The sequence below is a fragment of the Periplaneta americana genome, chromosome 1 (assembly GCF_040183065.1).
Source record: "Periplaneta americana isolate PAMFEO1 chromosome 1, P.americana_PAMFEO1_priV1, whole genome shotgun sequence".
NCBI lineage: Eukaryota > Metazoa > Arthropoda > Insecta > Blattodea > Blattidae > Periplaneta > Periplaneta americana.
Genome location: NC_091117.1, coordinates 133015145 through 133032576, shown reverse-complemented (window position 1 = coordinate 133032576; position 17432 = coordinate 133015145). Strand labels below are relative to the sequence as shown.

The window sequence follows — 17432 nt, the reverse complement described above, 5'->3', positions numbered from 1 at the left end:
TGATAATTTTATGACGTCGATTTTGAGGTGGAGCTGGCCAGATGGTGCCGATGATATTGTTAATGATGTTGGTTATGGTGACAATGACAATGAAAATGACGACGATAACTTCGACATCGACGAAGGAGCACATTTAATTTCCTGTTCTATTATTGATATGCTCGTTATTCGTGATTGAGTTAACTACGCATTGTTTTCACACATATACTCAATTGTGAAGAACTCTTATTACTACTGGTACTTAACGTCCATTGCTGTGAAGTAACTGTTAGCATGCTTGACTGTGAAATGAGCGGGCCCGGGTTTAAATCTCAGTTTAGACATGTTCCCTGGTTGATGTTTTTCCCAGGATTTCCCTCAACCCATTAAGAGCAAATGCTGGGTAATTTTCGGCGCTGGACCCTGGACTCATTTCACCAGCATTAACACCTTCATCTCACTCAGATGCTAAATAACCATAGCGTAAAGTAATCAATTAAAGAAACTACCAATACTTCGTAAGTACAGTGTCTAGAGATAGAGTGGACCACGGTGGCAGTCTTGCACTGAGTGATAGTTCCCGCGCCTACCACCAGTCAGCATTGCAGCTCTTGACTGCTCATGGCAAGTTCCGTTAGTTGAGTTGTATCTGTTGCATATGAAGGACAGTTGTGTGCGTAAAATTGTGTTGTTTGTTATAAGTTGTGTGCATCAGGAGTAAAATTGTGTTGTTTGTGATAAGTTATTCATTATTATGGTTGAATATACCTTAGAACAACGTATTTTTCTGCATGAAACTTATGTGAACTACTCTTCTGCTAGACAGTGTCAGACAAACTTCCATCATAAGTTTCCAGTTACAATTCCTAGCAGGACAACTGTTCATAACCTTTTGAATAAAGTCAGGTGAACAGGATCTTCTTTGAACAAAAACGAGTTTAAGAACGGTGTGTGTTGACCGAAGGGAACCTGGATGAAATAGGGGCCAGGTTAGAACACATACCCCAAAAATCACTGAAAAATTTAATGCAAGAGATTGGCATTTTCAAGTCGTCAGCTGCTGTGGCAACAAAACTTCTGAAACTTAAGCCATTCAAGGTGGCTGTAGTTCATGCTTTACAACCACAAGACTATAAATAGAGTAAATTTTTTGCAATTGGTTTTTGCAGTCCGTCCATGATGGCTACGTGGACCCACTTTTAACCTTCTTCACAGGTGAAGCGTGGTTTCAACTTACTGGTTACATTTCTGCTCAGAACAATAGATACTGGGCTACTGAAAATCCCCATATTCATGAAGTTCCTCACCATGATCCAAAAGTTAATGTGTGGTGCGCAATAAATGCAAATAGGCCTAGAATTATCGCCCCCATGTTTTTTGACACAACTGTTAATAATTCAAAAGTCTACGAGACAAATCTGTACACATTACAAGAATAATTGAAGAACAATATCACGACAGAAATATACAGGCAATCAATACAAGAACTTTTACGAGTAAACAGAAATCTTCAGAGATGTAATGAATGTGTTTGCACTGAAGATCGTCATTTTCAACACCTATTGTGATGCAGGTAAGCCAAGTATGTAGTATAGTACGTGAATGTTAGTTCTGCTGCGCTGCACTGCACATGACTTGCCGGCTGTTTACATGTAAATCTGGCAGTAGGTACAGCAACTCTCGCCCAGTCCAAGGCCGCCACTGCAGTCCACTCTATCTCTAGACGCACTGTACTGTAATTTGGCTGGTATTCATTTTTTTTCATTCTGTGTGTAGTACAATGCTATGAACAAAAGGATAATTTTTTTGGAAAAATTATGCAAGAATCGATATATTTTTACATTGTAATTATCTACATGTATCTTATTAACTCTTTCTGATCGATCATATCATGAAAAGTTCAGAATTGCCCCCCCCCCCCATGTCGGATTTCGACATTGACAAATGACATCATGGTATTTAAATATTTTCTCTATTCTAGCTGCATAAATTTTCTGCATGTCTCAGTCTGAATTACATAATATATCATCAGATTTATATGGGAGTTATTGACAACCTCATTGGTTTTGTAAAATATATAGCCTATGTACTTATTTAAAGCATTACGAGGTCTTACCCGGTGTTGTGATGCCATCTGTCACAGATTTCTGTCGTCGGTGACACTGAAGATGCAATAGCTAATGAAGTGAAGAAATTCTCAGAGAAATACACATATGTGATCACAACTGGGGGCATCGGACCTACTCATGACGATATTACCTTTAAATGTATGTATTTGTCTTTCTGTTATGTTGTCAAACTTAATTTGTAAGTGTTTCTGTAGTTTGTAGAAACTTGTTCATTATGATTGCTATTTGAGGTATATCGAACGAGAGTTAAAAAGTGAAGAATTTTATTGCTTAAAGAACACTAAAACAAAAGCTTTCATGATTTTGCTGCAAATTTGTAAATAGCTCACTTTGAGCACATTTCATCAAATTATTTTTAAAATATCTTCTCCTGTATCATATATATATATATATATATATATATATATATATATATATTTAACTTCATTACTTGGTCAGGTTTTATTTATGCAATGCGAAAATAGCTTTAAGTTAATGAAAACAACAGTGTTAACACTCATTTATAGCAAGGAAAGAAAGTTTGAAAGAAAGAGACTGACTAAATAAATATGCCTGATTGACTTAATTTCATTTAGTGTTCCACCCATCATGAAAAATGGTGCATTATTCTTTGTTTTCTTACACTGTATGATCATGAACACTGCGACAAGTGAAACAGTTACCTGGTAGTGCATCCAGTGAGAAGCAAACAATGCAATGCTGGCAATATTCACCATACGTATTTTTGCAATTTTTACATATGACCACTGTTCATCTTTACTTACATTCATCTTGGAGCACAGCCTCTAGCATACTAACTTTTGCGTGTGCTGTCAGCTAGTCACCAATGCACACAGATGCAATCTGGCGGTGGCATCCCATACAGTTACAACAGGTTTTCAAACTATAAACTGAACTAACCACATTTTCGGTTATTCAGACGATATAACATATAGTTACCATGACTTATGAAATGACCTTCGTAGTAATAATAGTAGTAATAGTAATAATAATAATAATAATAATAATAATAATAATTAGAACGGCTGATGGACTTAAAATTTTGATCGGTTAACCAGATACTTTTTAATCGATTAATCGACTGGTTAATCGAAGTTTAATCGATTTAAATACAGTGTTGTAAGTTTGAACAAAAGCACCTAATATACACTACTGTCTCTAAAAAGTGCAACACCATGAAGGAACTTACATAGGCATGTGAAAATTATACTAAATATAATGCAGAGTATGACAAGCTAGTGATTATAATTTCAAAATGATTTTGCATCCCTGAACCCTGCAGTGCCCTCTGAACTGTCGTGGTAGGTCCATAAATTGTAGGCTGTTGTGGAGTCAGATGAGCAGAGTAGGAGTGTCAACAGACAGTAAATCTTTCTCTAAGAGTCACTATGCCTAGTCATGCTAAAAGAGTGCAGTATAAACAAAAACAGAGTTTGAACAGGGACGAAAGATTGGCCTGCATGAAGGTGTATTTTCATATCGCGATAATACCAGTCATGTGTGACATCATGCTACTACAGTAGCAATGGACCGAAGAGAATCGGCAGTGGATCACGATCTGTGACGACACCACGGGATGACAGACATCTCATGATGGATCGTTTAGCTTCATCACAAGTGTTAGCACAGTGGTGAAGCATTGTAACAAGTGTAGCATTGTCTGCTTCCATTGTTCAACGATGTCTGCTTCACAGAGGGCTGGTTGCACGCACTCCTTTGCGGCAAATTCCCTTGACCCTAGATCATCGACGTCTCAGGCTACAATGGACTCGTGAACACACATTGTATTCATATGTATTGGTCTGAAATGTCAATCATTTATGTATATCAATATTAGTCATATGTAAAATAAATTTGAATCATTTCTCATAATTCCTTCATGGTGTTGCAGTTTTCACAGACAGTAGTGTAGTTTTATAATAATTCAATATACTATGAAGAAGAACACACTTTGCAGAAAGGAACCAATCCACGTGATATCTAAACTGAGAAAATGCACTTTAAAATTAAATGTAAGTAATAAATTCACAAGAGAATATAGCTACATAGATACTTATTGCTTTAACAAAGAGCATATTATAGGACGTAACTTTGATTAAAATATCGATTCTTGGAATTAGTCAATTATTTAAATATTACATTCTTTTGTGGGTTGGTTTCTTTCTGAAGAATGTGTTCCAAATATTCTTAATTTTATTTATGTATGTCGCAAAATTATTAAGAAGCAATTGACACTGATGTGTATGTGTATGTGTATAACAAGTTTGGGGGAAAAAAAAACAACAAAAGTTTCCAGTTTACACTTACTTGCAGTCACATCTCTTTGCTCCAGCCAAACATGTCAGTACATTGGCAATATTTCACAATTTTATTCGTTATTTAAGTTTCTTTAACACAGGATACAGGCTTCACTATTAGGTGCTCCAACTTTGATTGAAAAGATTAACTGGAAGTAGTAACATTAGTAGATGTAGCTCCACCTTGAAATTAACATGTTTAAGGTGATATTATAGACTACGTGTACTTTCACTATAACTGAACAATTTTCCACATGTCTTACAAACACTGTTTTTCTGTCCATTGCTTTCCCACAATTGTTCAATTTAAATCCGAGTTTACCATCCAATGGTTCATATACTGTATTTGTAACTAAGATTCTCAAATATACAGCATTGTATACACTGACCTCTGAATAACCAGCTATCACTCACAATCTTTGAAAGTGAACTGACACTCAAGAGCAGCCATTTTCAACTGGTGTGCCAGGAGAAAATGAAAAAAGTAAAGATTTTCGTAGTAAAACTTGGAAAAATAAAAGTGGAATGAGTAGTGCAACAGTGTGTCCATAAGAGCTAACTTTCAGCGAATGCAGCATAAGCTAACATTCAATAAACACAGTATAGATGAGCGATCTGCAGAAAAGAGAATGACTGACACACAGCCAGGGTTTCTACAGTAGTAAAGTTAGAATATCGTCCAATCTAGAATTGAATTGAATTTTAATTTAAGGACGAGACACTACAACCTATCATCATCATCAGCTTAACAGCCCAAAGTGAGTCAAAGCCTCCCTCAAAACTAATTTCCAGGCATTCCTATCTCTGGCAACCTGCCACCAATTCTTGATTCCCAACCGTTTCACATCCTCCTCGATGCCATCCAATCATCCATCTCAGTGTCGGCCTCCCAACATTTCTTCTGTTCTCCACTCTGCTTTTCATTATCCTCCTCACCATATCCCCTCTCTCCTTCTTCTGAATTTGTCCAGCCCATTTTAATCTTGCCACTCTAATATCCGTAATAATGTCTGAGGAATCATATAGTTTGTAAAGTTCTCTGTTGTACCTTATTCACCACTACAACCCATCACTGTGATCTTATTAGATCTATTGTGCTGACCTTAAAGCTAGGCACATTCCCAACCCACACTGACTGATTACACTCAGGTTTGCTGTGTACCCAGGTTTCTAGCAGACAATCCCACTCGTCTCTAGGTCAGCCCCCTCTATGCATCGCCGGTGTTAGGGGAAATGTTATGGAATGATGACAGAATGGAGAAATGTTGACGGAATAATGTAGTTGTCTAAGATGAGGAAATGGGAGAATCATGAGAAAATCCCGAACTGCAAACTTCTCTGCCACAAGTTTAGTGTCATTATGGACCAATCTTAAACAAATAACCTTTCTTTTTTAACTTGTCTTTATGGAAAAATTCCCTCCTCCCTAGCTAGAAACCACAGGTTTAAATTATGCAAGTGTGCCGTGGGATTTTAAATTACAGATTTAGTGTGCTGCATGTTGAGAAAGGTTGAAAAATGCTGTTTTAGAGCCACCAAAAGCTGAGTTTTCACAGTTTCATAAACAACTAATGGACAAAGTCAGATGCATGTGGACAAAACAACAGCATTGAGTTCCGAAAAATACCATTACTTAGATCATTAACCTTCTTGAAATTGCAAACTTCCAGTTACCTTCGAGTGATTTTTTTGACAAAGGACAACATATGCAAATACAGGGACATCATTTTATTTTTACTTCAATTTTTATTGTACCTGAATTTTTTTAAGTATTTCACTCCTACCCCCTCTACTAGTAAACTTCCAACCGTTCTCCAAACAGAACCAAGGCTGCGTATGCGGTCATAGTAAGCAGTACTGAGTTAGTGAGTATAGTACGTTCCAGAAATATGTTTGCGTTTTCCAGTGACGAGCTTTCAATATTGAATCATATTTTCGCACAGGTACTGTCGTCCGTTTGCTTACGTTGCATTCCGGTTTCCCCAACTCGCTTCTCCTCACCTCTCTGTAAAGGCTAGTGACTGGACTCTCTTTGCTTTTTTCTGAAAACATTAATTTCTGTTAGGAATTGGACGTCTATGTAATATTACACAGCGGTTTAAAATAACTTAAATAAAAGGACCTCGTTAAGTGATTAACTGTCACGTGATTTCCCCCCTTTCTATGACCCTGCTACATAACCACTTGAATGGACAGTAGACAGCAGATCTGAGTAATTTTATATTTTCGGATCAGGCAGAAGTGAAGATTGAATTTACAGTATGTAAGGTACTCTATTATAGAGTAGGTACAGAATTATTTCAACATGAGTTACTAGTACGAAGGCCGAAACTGGTAATTGGAATTAGGTACAATAGTCTATAGTGCGATAATATGCACAAAAGAACTGAAGTCTGTATCAAAATGAACGGCCACCATTTTAAAAAAGTGTTTAAATATCCATATTATGATTATTTTTCAATTTAACTTCATTTCTATTTTGTACGCTAATGTGCTGTAGACAGTATAATATACACTGCATAATGAATACGTCCAAATGGATAGCTCAATTCGTGAGTAAAAACACTTGTTAATACAGTACCATATTTTGATTAAACAAAAACCTAATGAAAATTATCAAACTGAACATCGTGATATTTTCTAGTTTACGTAAATGGATGAATACTTTTCTTCCCTCCTATAGTAAAGTCATTTGTTTGTATTTTACGCCATTATCATCGAACTCCAGTCATGGAAGGGGGTAGCAAACTGTTTCCGATTCTCATCCGTTAATCCAAAGGTATAGCCAGGTTAATATTAGAAATGTTAGTAAAAATAAAATGATGTCCCTGTATAATTCAATATACAGTACATCCTTTTCATAGTTTGTTAAAGTAAGTGATCATCTAAGACACGTTTCCAAAGAAAAAAAGCTATTAAGGAAGGATTTGTGCATAGTTGTACTTGCAGTATTATTGCGTGTAATGTAACATTTTATTTGTATTTTAGGTATGTAGAATTCATCATCATCATCCTTTCTTGTTAGGCCTCATGGCCTGTTACAGCCAGTGATTCATTTGGTAATCTTAAACTTATGTAGAATTAATGTCTAAATATGTTTTTATGTATAGATAAATAGGTTTTAATTCGAGAGGCAATATGACTAGGACAGGTTAAGCTCTAAATTAAATGAGAAAATACTCCCTGTGATGTTGAATTTTATGATGATGATGATAATAATAATAATAATAATAATAATAATAATAATAATAATAATAATAATAATAATGGTGGTGATGATGATGAAAGTAGATACTGTATCTTCATTGTCAGCTTTTCTGTGTGTGTACTTATGCACAGTAAGGGGCAATGTATAGTATTTTTTGAGGAAGGAAGCAGAAATGAAAATGCATTACAGTCTTTCAATAACAAGAATGTGCAAGGCTATAGGAACGAAATTACTTAAAGGAAAAATCACTTCTGACTTTGTCCACTGACCAATATTTAAAGATTTACTGTTGTTTAGGCAACTGTCCGAAGACAGGTTTGAACCTCATAAGTGACACCAATAAGGCATCACTCAAACTAAGTCAGGAGATAATGGGAGTAGAGTGACCAGTTCCTTTCCCCCTCCATTGCATACATCACCGACTAGCTACATATTGCACTAATCAAACTTCAGATGTACAAACAATTGAAGGGTTTGCCAGAAAAAGAGCGTATACGTCAATATAGTGAATTGAGATACATGCAATCTAAGATTTTAAAACACACCTGAATAAAATGTTATACACGCACGTAGCCCTGTCCTGCAGGTATGTACAGTACAATAAAAACAAAATTTCGCTACTATAATTAGCGAATTATTCACTACATTTTAAACCGTTTTCCCAAAGAAGGGCGTATAGCTCTATCTGCCTTTCTTCCAGCAAAGCCCTCATTGTTCTTTCTCTGGCACATATAGTCAAGTGAGATGTACTGCCTGATACTTATCAAACGATTTACTCCTAATTACTAGGCCCTGAATTTAAATGCACTATAAAGTAAGCCTAATATTGCTGCTTCAAATATATTTAACCATACACATCTGATATAAAATATTTCTGGATACTTAGCCATGGTGTGAGAAGCAGTGCATATCACACAAGCCTGTAAAGAAGACAAAACAAATTTAAGTGCAGTGTCTCTTGTTAACTACTATAATGGTAACTTGCGCGTGTAATACAGTTAGCACTCAGTTCAATAGGTGACTGTTTTCCTCCTTTAAGTACTATTAGATAAAGACTAAAAGATTTAAATTTCGTTAACATTGTAACAACACTTTCTCAACCGTACTATGTTGTTGTTATTACTAATGCTGAGTTCTTGGCAATAAAGCCATTAACTCTCTTGCTCTCCAATATCTCTCACATACAATGGGTTTAGAGGAAAGGATTGTACTTGACTGAAACTGATTCTGATTCATTTCTTCCTGAAGACTGCACAATGGACAAAGTTATGAAGAAAAAAATTCAAATTTTGTTCAAGTGTTTTGACATGCGTCATGTTCTGTGAGTAATCGAAAGGATGCAACTGCACTTTTCCTTAGGAATTTTATTTTGTTGAGATACTCTCAGCTTTAATTATTTGAAATTTCGTAGAACATACATACATACATACATACATATACATACATACATACATACATACATACATACATACATACATACATACATACATACATGTTCTGTCCCAGGGCAGGTCTTTCACCGCAAGCCCAGCATTCTTCAATCTTTCCTATTTTCTACCTTCCTCTTAGTCTTCACATATGATCCACATATCTTAATGTTGTCTATCATCTGATATTTTTTTCTTCCCCGAACTCTTCTCCTGTTCACCATTCCTTCCAGTGCATCTTTCAGCAGGCAGTATCTTCTCAGCCAGTGACCCAACCAATTATTCATTTTTTCTCTTTCTGATCAGTTTCAGCATCATTCTTTCTTCACTCACTCTTTCCAACACAGCTTCATTTCTTATTCTGTCTGTCCATTTCACACTCTCCATTCTTCTCCATATCCACATTTCAAATGCTTCTATTTGGTTCTTTTCACTTCGTCATAATGTCCATGTTTCTGTCTCATACAATGCCACACTCCACACAAAGCACTTCACTAGTCTCATCCTTAGATCTTTTTCCAGAGTCTGCAGAAGGTGCTCCTTTTTCTATTAAAAGCTTCCTTTGCCATTGCTATCCTCCTTTTGACTTTCTGGCAGCAGCTCATGTTACTGCTTATAGTACACTCCAAGTATTTGAAGCTGTTCACTTGCTCTACTGCCTCATTTAGTATTCGCAAGCTTATCTTCTTTATTTTTCTTCCGATAACCATGGTCTTCGTCTTGTTTGCATTTATCTTCATTCATACTGCTCACAGCTGTCATTTAGCTCCAATAGCATATCCATTAGTATCGTTTCCCCTTCTCTAACAATGCCATATCATCAGCAAATCTTATGCACTTTATTCTTCTTCCTCCTACTATCACCTCTCCCATGTTCTGAAAACTTTTCTTCACAAAACGTCCAAGTAAATGTTAATAAAGTGTATCCTTGTACTCCTCTCCCTGTTTCACTTCCTTAAGACATTTCTTCTCCTATCCTGACTTCGATTCGTTGTTTCATATAAAGATTACTGAACAGCCTTCTGTCTTTCCAATCCACACCTTTTTCTTTAGGATGTCCATCAATTTGTTCCAAGTTTTCGTAGCAATAGTATGATATTATATCTTGATATTTTGAGTTGATTAATCTTTTAACTGTTAAAAAATGATAAATCAACTGAAATGCAGCCCTACACCACACCTACCTATATATATATATATATATATATATATATATATATACAGTAGTTGTCACTTTTAGTGTATAGTGCATTTAAATCCAGGCCCTGCCAATTACTGTGTTAGACGAAATATAGTGCTTGTTTAATTGCATTGCATTTATTTTGTAACTTCCAGCTGTTGCAAAGGCTTTTGGTGAACCACTTACTCCACACCCAGATCTAGTCAGACTTATTTCTGACTACTATAAAACTGATGATCTCAGCTCACCAGAAATGAAGATGGCTCATGTAAGGATTACTTGAAGTCAGGTATTAAATACTGCATAATGCTTGAACGAGAAAACATGCATGTGATAACAACATAAAAGTATTTTGCTATACCTATCATATGAAAAACTCCTTAATAATCGACCAGCAAGGGTGACTAGCTTACCTGCCAATGGCGTGCAAAATCTCATGTGTCGTCTCCTTTGGACTTTAGGTTAGGTGGTTGGAGGGTGAGTGATTTGTGTTGATTGAAGCTAAATATAGAATCATTCTTAGTATATAAGCTTACCCAACATTTATATTTACTATTAATCTCACAATCTGATAAAATCAGAATATCAATTACAGTTTTCCCTGTCTTACCCAACATTTATATTTACTATTAATCTCACAATCTGATAAAATCAGAATATCAATTACAGTTTTGAAAAATATATTTGTTACTTTCCAACAACCAAAATAATCTTTTCTTAATTGTCCTTTGAGAGGCTCTGACTCCAGTTCTTTTAAAAATGTTCATATCTTTTTGAAATAACTTTTCCATATGCCCTCTGGAAGCTCAATTTTGTCCTGCTAAAAACTGAATGTCGTATATAATTACTTTAATTACTGCCATCCACCTTTTTTTTTCGCGATCCATTTGGGTCTGATTTATGGAATCCAAAGTTTTTCTTTTCTTTAAGAGCGAGAGAGAGGTACATACACACTCTCTTTCTCTTCCTTTCTCTCTCCCGTTTTCCCTGTCTCTCCCTCCCTCTTTTTCTTCCTTCCACCCTCTCTCTCTCCCCTCTCCCTCCCTCTCTCTCCCTCGAAAGTATATCCAAAGAAAGATGGATTAGCAAAACTCCAATGGGAACTTGGCCATAAATCCCTGAAAACTTTCAATGAGGGGGCACTGATTAGTGATTAGCTGATTATTAATTATACCAACATGAAAAAAGCCAATGAGAAGACAAAGAAACATCAAGAAACTGCAACGAGTACAGAGACTTATAAAAATAACAAAGGCATTCAGAACAATCTCATACGAAGCTTCCTGTGTGATGGCTGGAGCACTATCAATAGGCATATTATTAGTAGAGAAAATACAGTTCCATGAAGCGAAACATAATTTAGTAAGAAGAGAGCAGGAATGCGATTTACCATTGCTGATTAAGGATTTTCTTCATCCAGCAAGACGATTAAACATCTCTAAAATCAATGACCTAACATCATATTCTATAGAAATTTTTATAGAGCAAAATAGAAAATAAGATTGAAGCTGACATAGCATAAACATGGAGAAAATTTTGATAAAAGAACAAATTCAAGCTGGATAACTGTTGCTCTAACAGCCAAGCTGAGCAGATTGCTATTCTCAAGGCTGTAGAAAATTGTAAATACTCATAGATTGCAATACTAATACAGTATTTGTAGCCATTTACACTGACAGCAGAGTAACTCTTACTGCCCTAGAAAACAGCAACATACACAATGTCATAGTTGAAGAAACATCACATATACTTCAACAACTCAAGCATAAAAAGTGTGTAATTCACTTGACTGGGTTAAAGCACACATAGGAATAGAAGATAACGAAAAGCAGACAAACTTGCCAAAGAAACTGCAAACAATAATGATCAAAATATAGTATACAGCAAAATTCTGATGAGTTGCTGAACTTAAGAAGAAAGGGCTCGAAAAAAATGGCAGAGAGAGTGGGATGATGCTGAGAAGTGCGTTTTCTGCGGACTAATAGTACAATGGCTTAGGAAACATCTTAGCAGCTGAAAAGGGGAGGAGAATCGAACTTCACTACAAATAAATCTTCAGTTCCAGAATGATGAGTCAAAGACTAACATAAGCCTACTTGGATTGATTTTGCATACTATTATTATTATTATTATTATTATTATTATTATTATTATTATTATTATTATTACTAATATTATATTATTATTAATATTAGTTTCTGTCTTGGTCATCAGTTGTCAATCTTATATCCTACATACAAAAAATATCGCAAGTTGCCACTGTGGTATATCTAGTACATATGAAAAAATGAAACAGTGAAATGAATTGTAGGTGACAAAGTTTCCGACATCATTTTTGGAATCTGCAGATTAACTCTTTGAAGCATAGTGGTTACTCAGAAGAATCACCGTTTTCTTTCTTTCTAAATTTTATGGCACAGATATTCCATCAAGGAACCGCTTCTTTGGTATGCACAGAGGTGCGATCTATGTTTTGAAATTGTGTGCAGAGTTAAAATGTTGAAAAAAATTGATTGAAGCTTTGGTATGATCCATGATATGAATAATATAAAAAATTAATTTGTGCTTCAAAGGTTTAAAGTACATTAGAAACAGCACAAATTACACATTTAACAATGTCACTGTTGACGAGCATTATTAAATATAAGCTGTTGAAACGTCCTTTATTCACCAAAATTAATCAAGATTTTGTTGAAACTGTCTGCCTTCATTTTAGAAATATTTTGGCACCTGCTTATGGAATTAACCGTTACTTACTGCTGTTAGTTTTGAGAAAGAGAAATGATGTTTTGGCAAATGTTATTTTTCATTTTTTCCAGGGTGTATGAATTTGTTTTGTACACTATCTTTTAAAGTTTCTTAGAGATAAAGTTGACAGAAAATTAGATTGAGGACTTGAAGGAGCCACAGATTATTATTATTACTACTAACTCTGTCCTTGAAAATTTCATGAATTGCTTAAAAGGGAATGTTGTCTGCATGTGCTGTAATGAAATGCTGTTGGGCAAAGATAAAATTTAGCTCCCTTTCAGTTAACTTGCCAAAAAAGAAACTGAAAAGTCAGTGACATGTAGTTATCGATGATAATAGTATCATAAAAATGAATGGCCCTATAATCATCTTATTATTAATGGTGCACCATACTCTTGCTTTTACAGTCTGGTATGGCACTTGATGAAGGAGAGGAGATTTTCAGAGCTCTTGCACCACTATAATTTTGTGTGATTTTAATTTGACACAGACTCATGATAACCCATTTCCTGTAAAAGACGAAGCAATTTTTTGAGGAACTTTCTAGGCAGTATGCAGTGTCATCGAAACTTTCTTGCCAAGGTCCATATGCTATTATGAGTGCTTCTTATCTTCCTGCCTCCACCAGATCATGAATCATTATGCGACTTGCAACAGTAACACTAGGAACAATTTCTGAAATCATCATCGGCCTATATCAGCCAACTTTGTTAATACATATGAATTGTACATGAATACTCTGTGCAATAGAATTGCTAAGCTGATCATTTTATGTTTAGTGATGAAATACAAACAAATCAATAAAAAAAAACTTAGTATCGCATGTCTTATTTTTCACTGTTTCTTTTTTTTTTTTAGTTGATTATTTAATGACGCTGTATCAACTACTAGGTTATTTAGCGTCGATGAGATTGATGATAATGAGATGGTATTTGGCAAGATGAGGCCAAGGATTCGCCATTGATTACCTGGCATTCACCTTACAGTTGGGGAAAACCTCGGAAAAAAACCCAACCAAGTAATCAGCCCAAGCGGGGATCGAATTTTCACTGTTACCATGGCCTTTGTTGCAACAGCATCATTTTTACAAGCTTACCAGCTGACATTAACAATGTAATGTGACAGTGTAGTAAAGCTGTGTTAACTCAGCAATTTATAAAAATGTGTACATTTCACTCAAGTGTACTGTATTACTATGTTTTATCATTCATGATACACTCTTTTTAGACAATGTAATTTGTATTATAAACGCGACTTTGTTTACAGGTTCCAAGGTCATCTGAATTAAGATTTGGTTATGATGAAGCAAAGGGCAGGAAGACTTTGTATCCAAATGTATCTACAAGAAATGTATACATGTTTCCTGGAATACCACAGCTAATGGAGAAGTTATTTTCTTCACTTTGTAAGGTGCCTCATTGGAAAATACTTCAGATTGTATTAGAATATACTAAATATAGTATCTCAACTGTATCATATTAAGCAATTGTCAGAAATGTCAGAATAGTATTTTTATTTCTAATGATTTAAGATATACACGAATTTAAAATGTTATAATAGGCTTACTTTTATAGCTGTTGTACAGTTCTTTTATTATATCTCTGCTGGTGAGTGACCAGTAAATTTCAAGTGGTTTATCTTGATCATGAGTAGAGATGAACAAAAGTAACTGCCACTGTTGCTTGCTGTGTTTGTTGCATTTGTCTTTCGAGTCTCGTCTCATAACTCTCGTGCGCTTCAAGTCTCGCTCATCATTCTTGAAATAGCATTTGGTCGGCGTGGAAAGATTTCGTAACTTTGAGTAACATACATCATTGAAATAAATAACATTATAAATGTTTAATTGAGACAAAAAGACAAAATAGAACAGTATCTTAGTTATCAAAGTGTTCTGGTTATTTCATTGAAACACCATCTGATAGATTCCATGAGTACCTATGGATGATTTTAGCAATTTTTGGTTACTTTTTCATCAAGTTACATCAAAGTTGGAGCAGTGCAGTTATAATTACTAATTCTTGCTGATATCGTGGCAATCATCCATGCAAAACAAAATATTTTATATTGTGGTGAGGCCTCATGACACAGGTGGCACAGAATTATACCTTTGTTTGCATTGCCCCATTTAATTCATTGCTTTTGTTTCAGTATTGTTGCAGACATCCATAGCATTCTCAGCATATCTTTACCACAATGCAGCACTTCTTTCCATTTTTGTGTGGTAGACTAGGCAACTACCGTCCAATCAAAGTTATGACACAGGAAATCATATAATAATCCATGATTCATAGAGATGCATTTATTTGTAATAAACGGACATGGTAGATCCTTAACTGTTCAGAATTGGACTCATGTTTATAATTATGAACTTTTTCACTTAAAACAGCTTAAAAATGATTCTCACAGTTTACATCTTTCTTTGTGAATCATTCTTTTATAAGAAGCTTGAATGTAGCTAATCATTAATCGTTCAGGAAGTATTTGGTATATGATTTATATCTGAACTGAATGACGCTCATTTGTATGTGCAGAGCAATAATGTGCAAGTAGTTATTGCTAATTTTTTCTTCTTTTTCTTGATTCCAGGAATTGTTTGTTGGAGGTAGCGCATTCTTCATAAAAGAATTGTATTTAAAAGCTCCCGAAACTACAATTACCAGAACTTTGAATGCTATTGTGGCTGAGTTTCCACACGTCACTATTGGCTCTTACCCTAAACTGTTTCACAGGTTTGTTAGAAATTAATCATTAGTAGAAGTTTTCTCTTGTATCAGATATAGGTCATTCATTATCTCGTGAAACCAAATGCATATATATGCCATAGCTTATAGTGAGAACTTTAAGGTGGGAGCAAGTGAGCTAGCTAGCTGCAAGTGGAAGCTAGCGAGGGAGGGAAGCTTCTTAGTCCACTTGCAGATAGGTTTCACAAGATAAATGGCGTGTGTGTGTGCGTGCGTGTTTTTTTTCTTACTAATTTAAGTTATTTCTATATTGTATCTTAATTTACAATATATAGTGTAGAAATATGACAATTAAAATCTGTGGTCTCACATTACATTCCTAGGGAGAATATTGGGTTTAGATATGTCTTTTTTTATGAGGTGCCAGAATTGATATACCTATGTAAAATACAAGGTCTACCGGCAGTGACCTGTACAGCTCTCCACTGCTTGCACGGGAGTGTTACGCAGTAGGTTACGTTCATGTGTGTTTTGCGCTATATTATCACTTACCTCGAAGTGTTGTTCTCCGGCACAAATTTTCGGCGGTAACTTCCCCAACACGAATGTTTAGCAGATGTCTTGTTTATAAATAACCTTTGTTCGATTGTAAACAATGGTCAAGGCATATATTTATGGTTGGTGAAGGGCAGGTGATAAGTGAAAGCAACAAGACAGTGGTCAAGGCAGATATTTATTGTCAGTGGCAGGCGGGTGGTAGACCTAATCTGCTGACACAATATTTCCTAGACCCGTACAGCCACATAAAAGAACTTGGTCTAATGACATCACTTAAAAAAGCACACTTCATAATACACACCAGTCTTCTCTCTGTACTGAATGCAGACGACATTTTTGGTAATTCCATAAAGTAGAATATCTGACTTCAGCTATAAATAATTGTTTGTGTTAAATAAATGTACATAATTAATTTTGTCCCATCATACATGAGACTTTCTAATTTGTGTATGGCGTAAACAGCCTAACATTAAAATTTCACGAAATTTCGCGACACTCACTATTGCTGCAGCATACTGGTTGGGAATCTATGATAGATATTATATATTTAATTTATCTACAGAGCATTTGTTTATATAATTTAAGTCGACTGAGTGTCATGCAACCAACATGGTTTGCAAAATGGTGCAAACTGTCTCCCACATGCTCAGCAGTCCAGTTCATTCTTTCTGTAGGAGTGGTTGTGTTGACGTTAGATTGCGTGTTATTCTTCTAATTGTGTTGGAGCAATGTTTCGATTTGGGAGTGGTTGTGTTGATGTCAGATTGCCTGCTATTCTTCTGATTGTGTTAGTGAAGTGTTCCTGACTACATTTCTATGAAGTGAAAGAAATCAGTGTTATTTCTGAAATACAGTACTGAAAGTTTCTGGGGTCAGGAGACATGAAACAAGCACTTTTTAGACTTAAATTTACAAAATGTGTTCATTTATTTTTACAGTTACTACAGCGTTTTGATTACATTAGAATCCCAAGTTGAAGATGATACAAATTCAGCATATGGCAAACTAAGAACTGCACTGGCTAAAGGTATGAATCTGTCAGTGATATTAAAATGATTAAATTTATTTTAAATGAATTATTATTGCACACGTTCTGAGTTCAGGACTACTGTTAAATTAGTTAAAATAAAAAATGTCAAACACTGATAAAACCAATTTTTATGTTAAGGAATGAGGTGTGGTATGTATTAGAAAAAGACATAAGGTTGAACACATGGGAGAG

General features: G+C 35.3%; 1 protein-coding gene across 3 annotated transcripts in view; it reads left to right on the top strand.

The window, feature by feature from the left end:
- Nucleotides 1–17432, top strand: part of LOC138701018 (FAD synthase-like) — a 42057-nt gene that overhangs the window by 8043 nt on the left and 16582 nt on the right. For all 3 annotated transcript variants that reach the window (XR_011332426.1, XM_069827517.1, XM_069827527.1), the window contains 5 exons: nt 2123–2246; nt 10376–10488; nt 14238–14381; nt 15558–15700; nt 17149–17237. Coding sequence is in view for 2 of the 3 variants with exons in the window: in XM_069827517.1 (XP_069683618.1) it covers nt 2123–2246; nt 10376–10488; nt 14238–14381; nt 15558–15700; nt 17149–17237 (613 nt within the window). In the remaining variant the exon portion in view is untranslated. The remainder of the gene's footprint in view (nt 1–2122; nt 2247–10375; nt 10489–14237; nt 14382–15557; nt 15701–17148; nt 17238–17432) is intronic.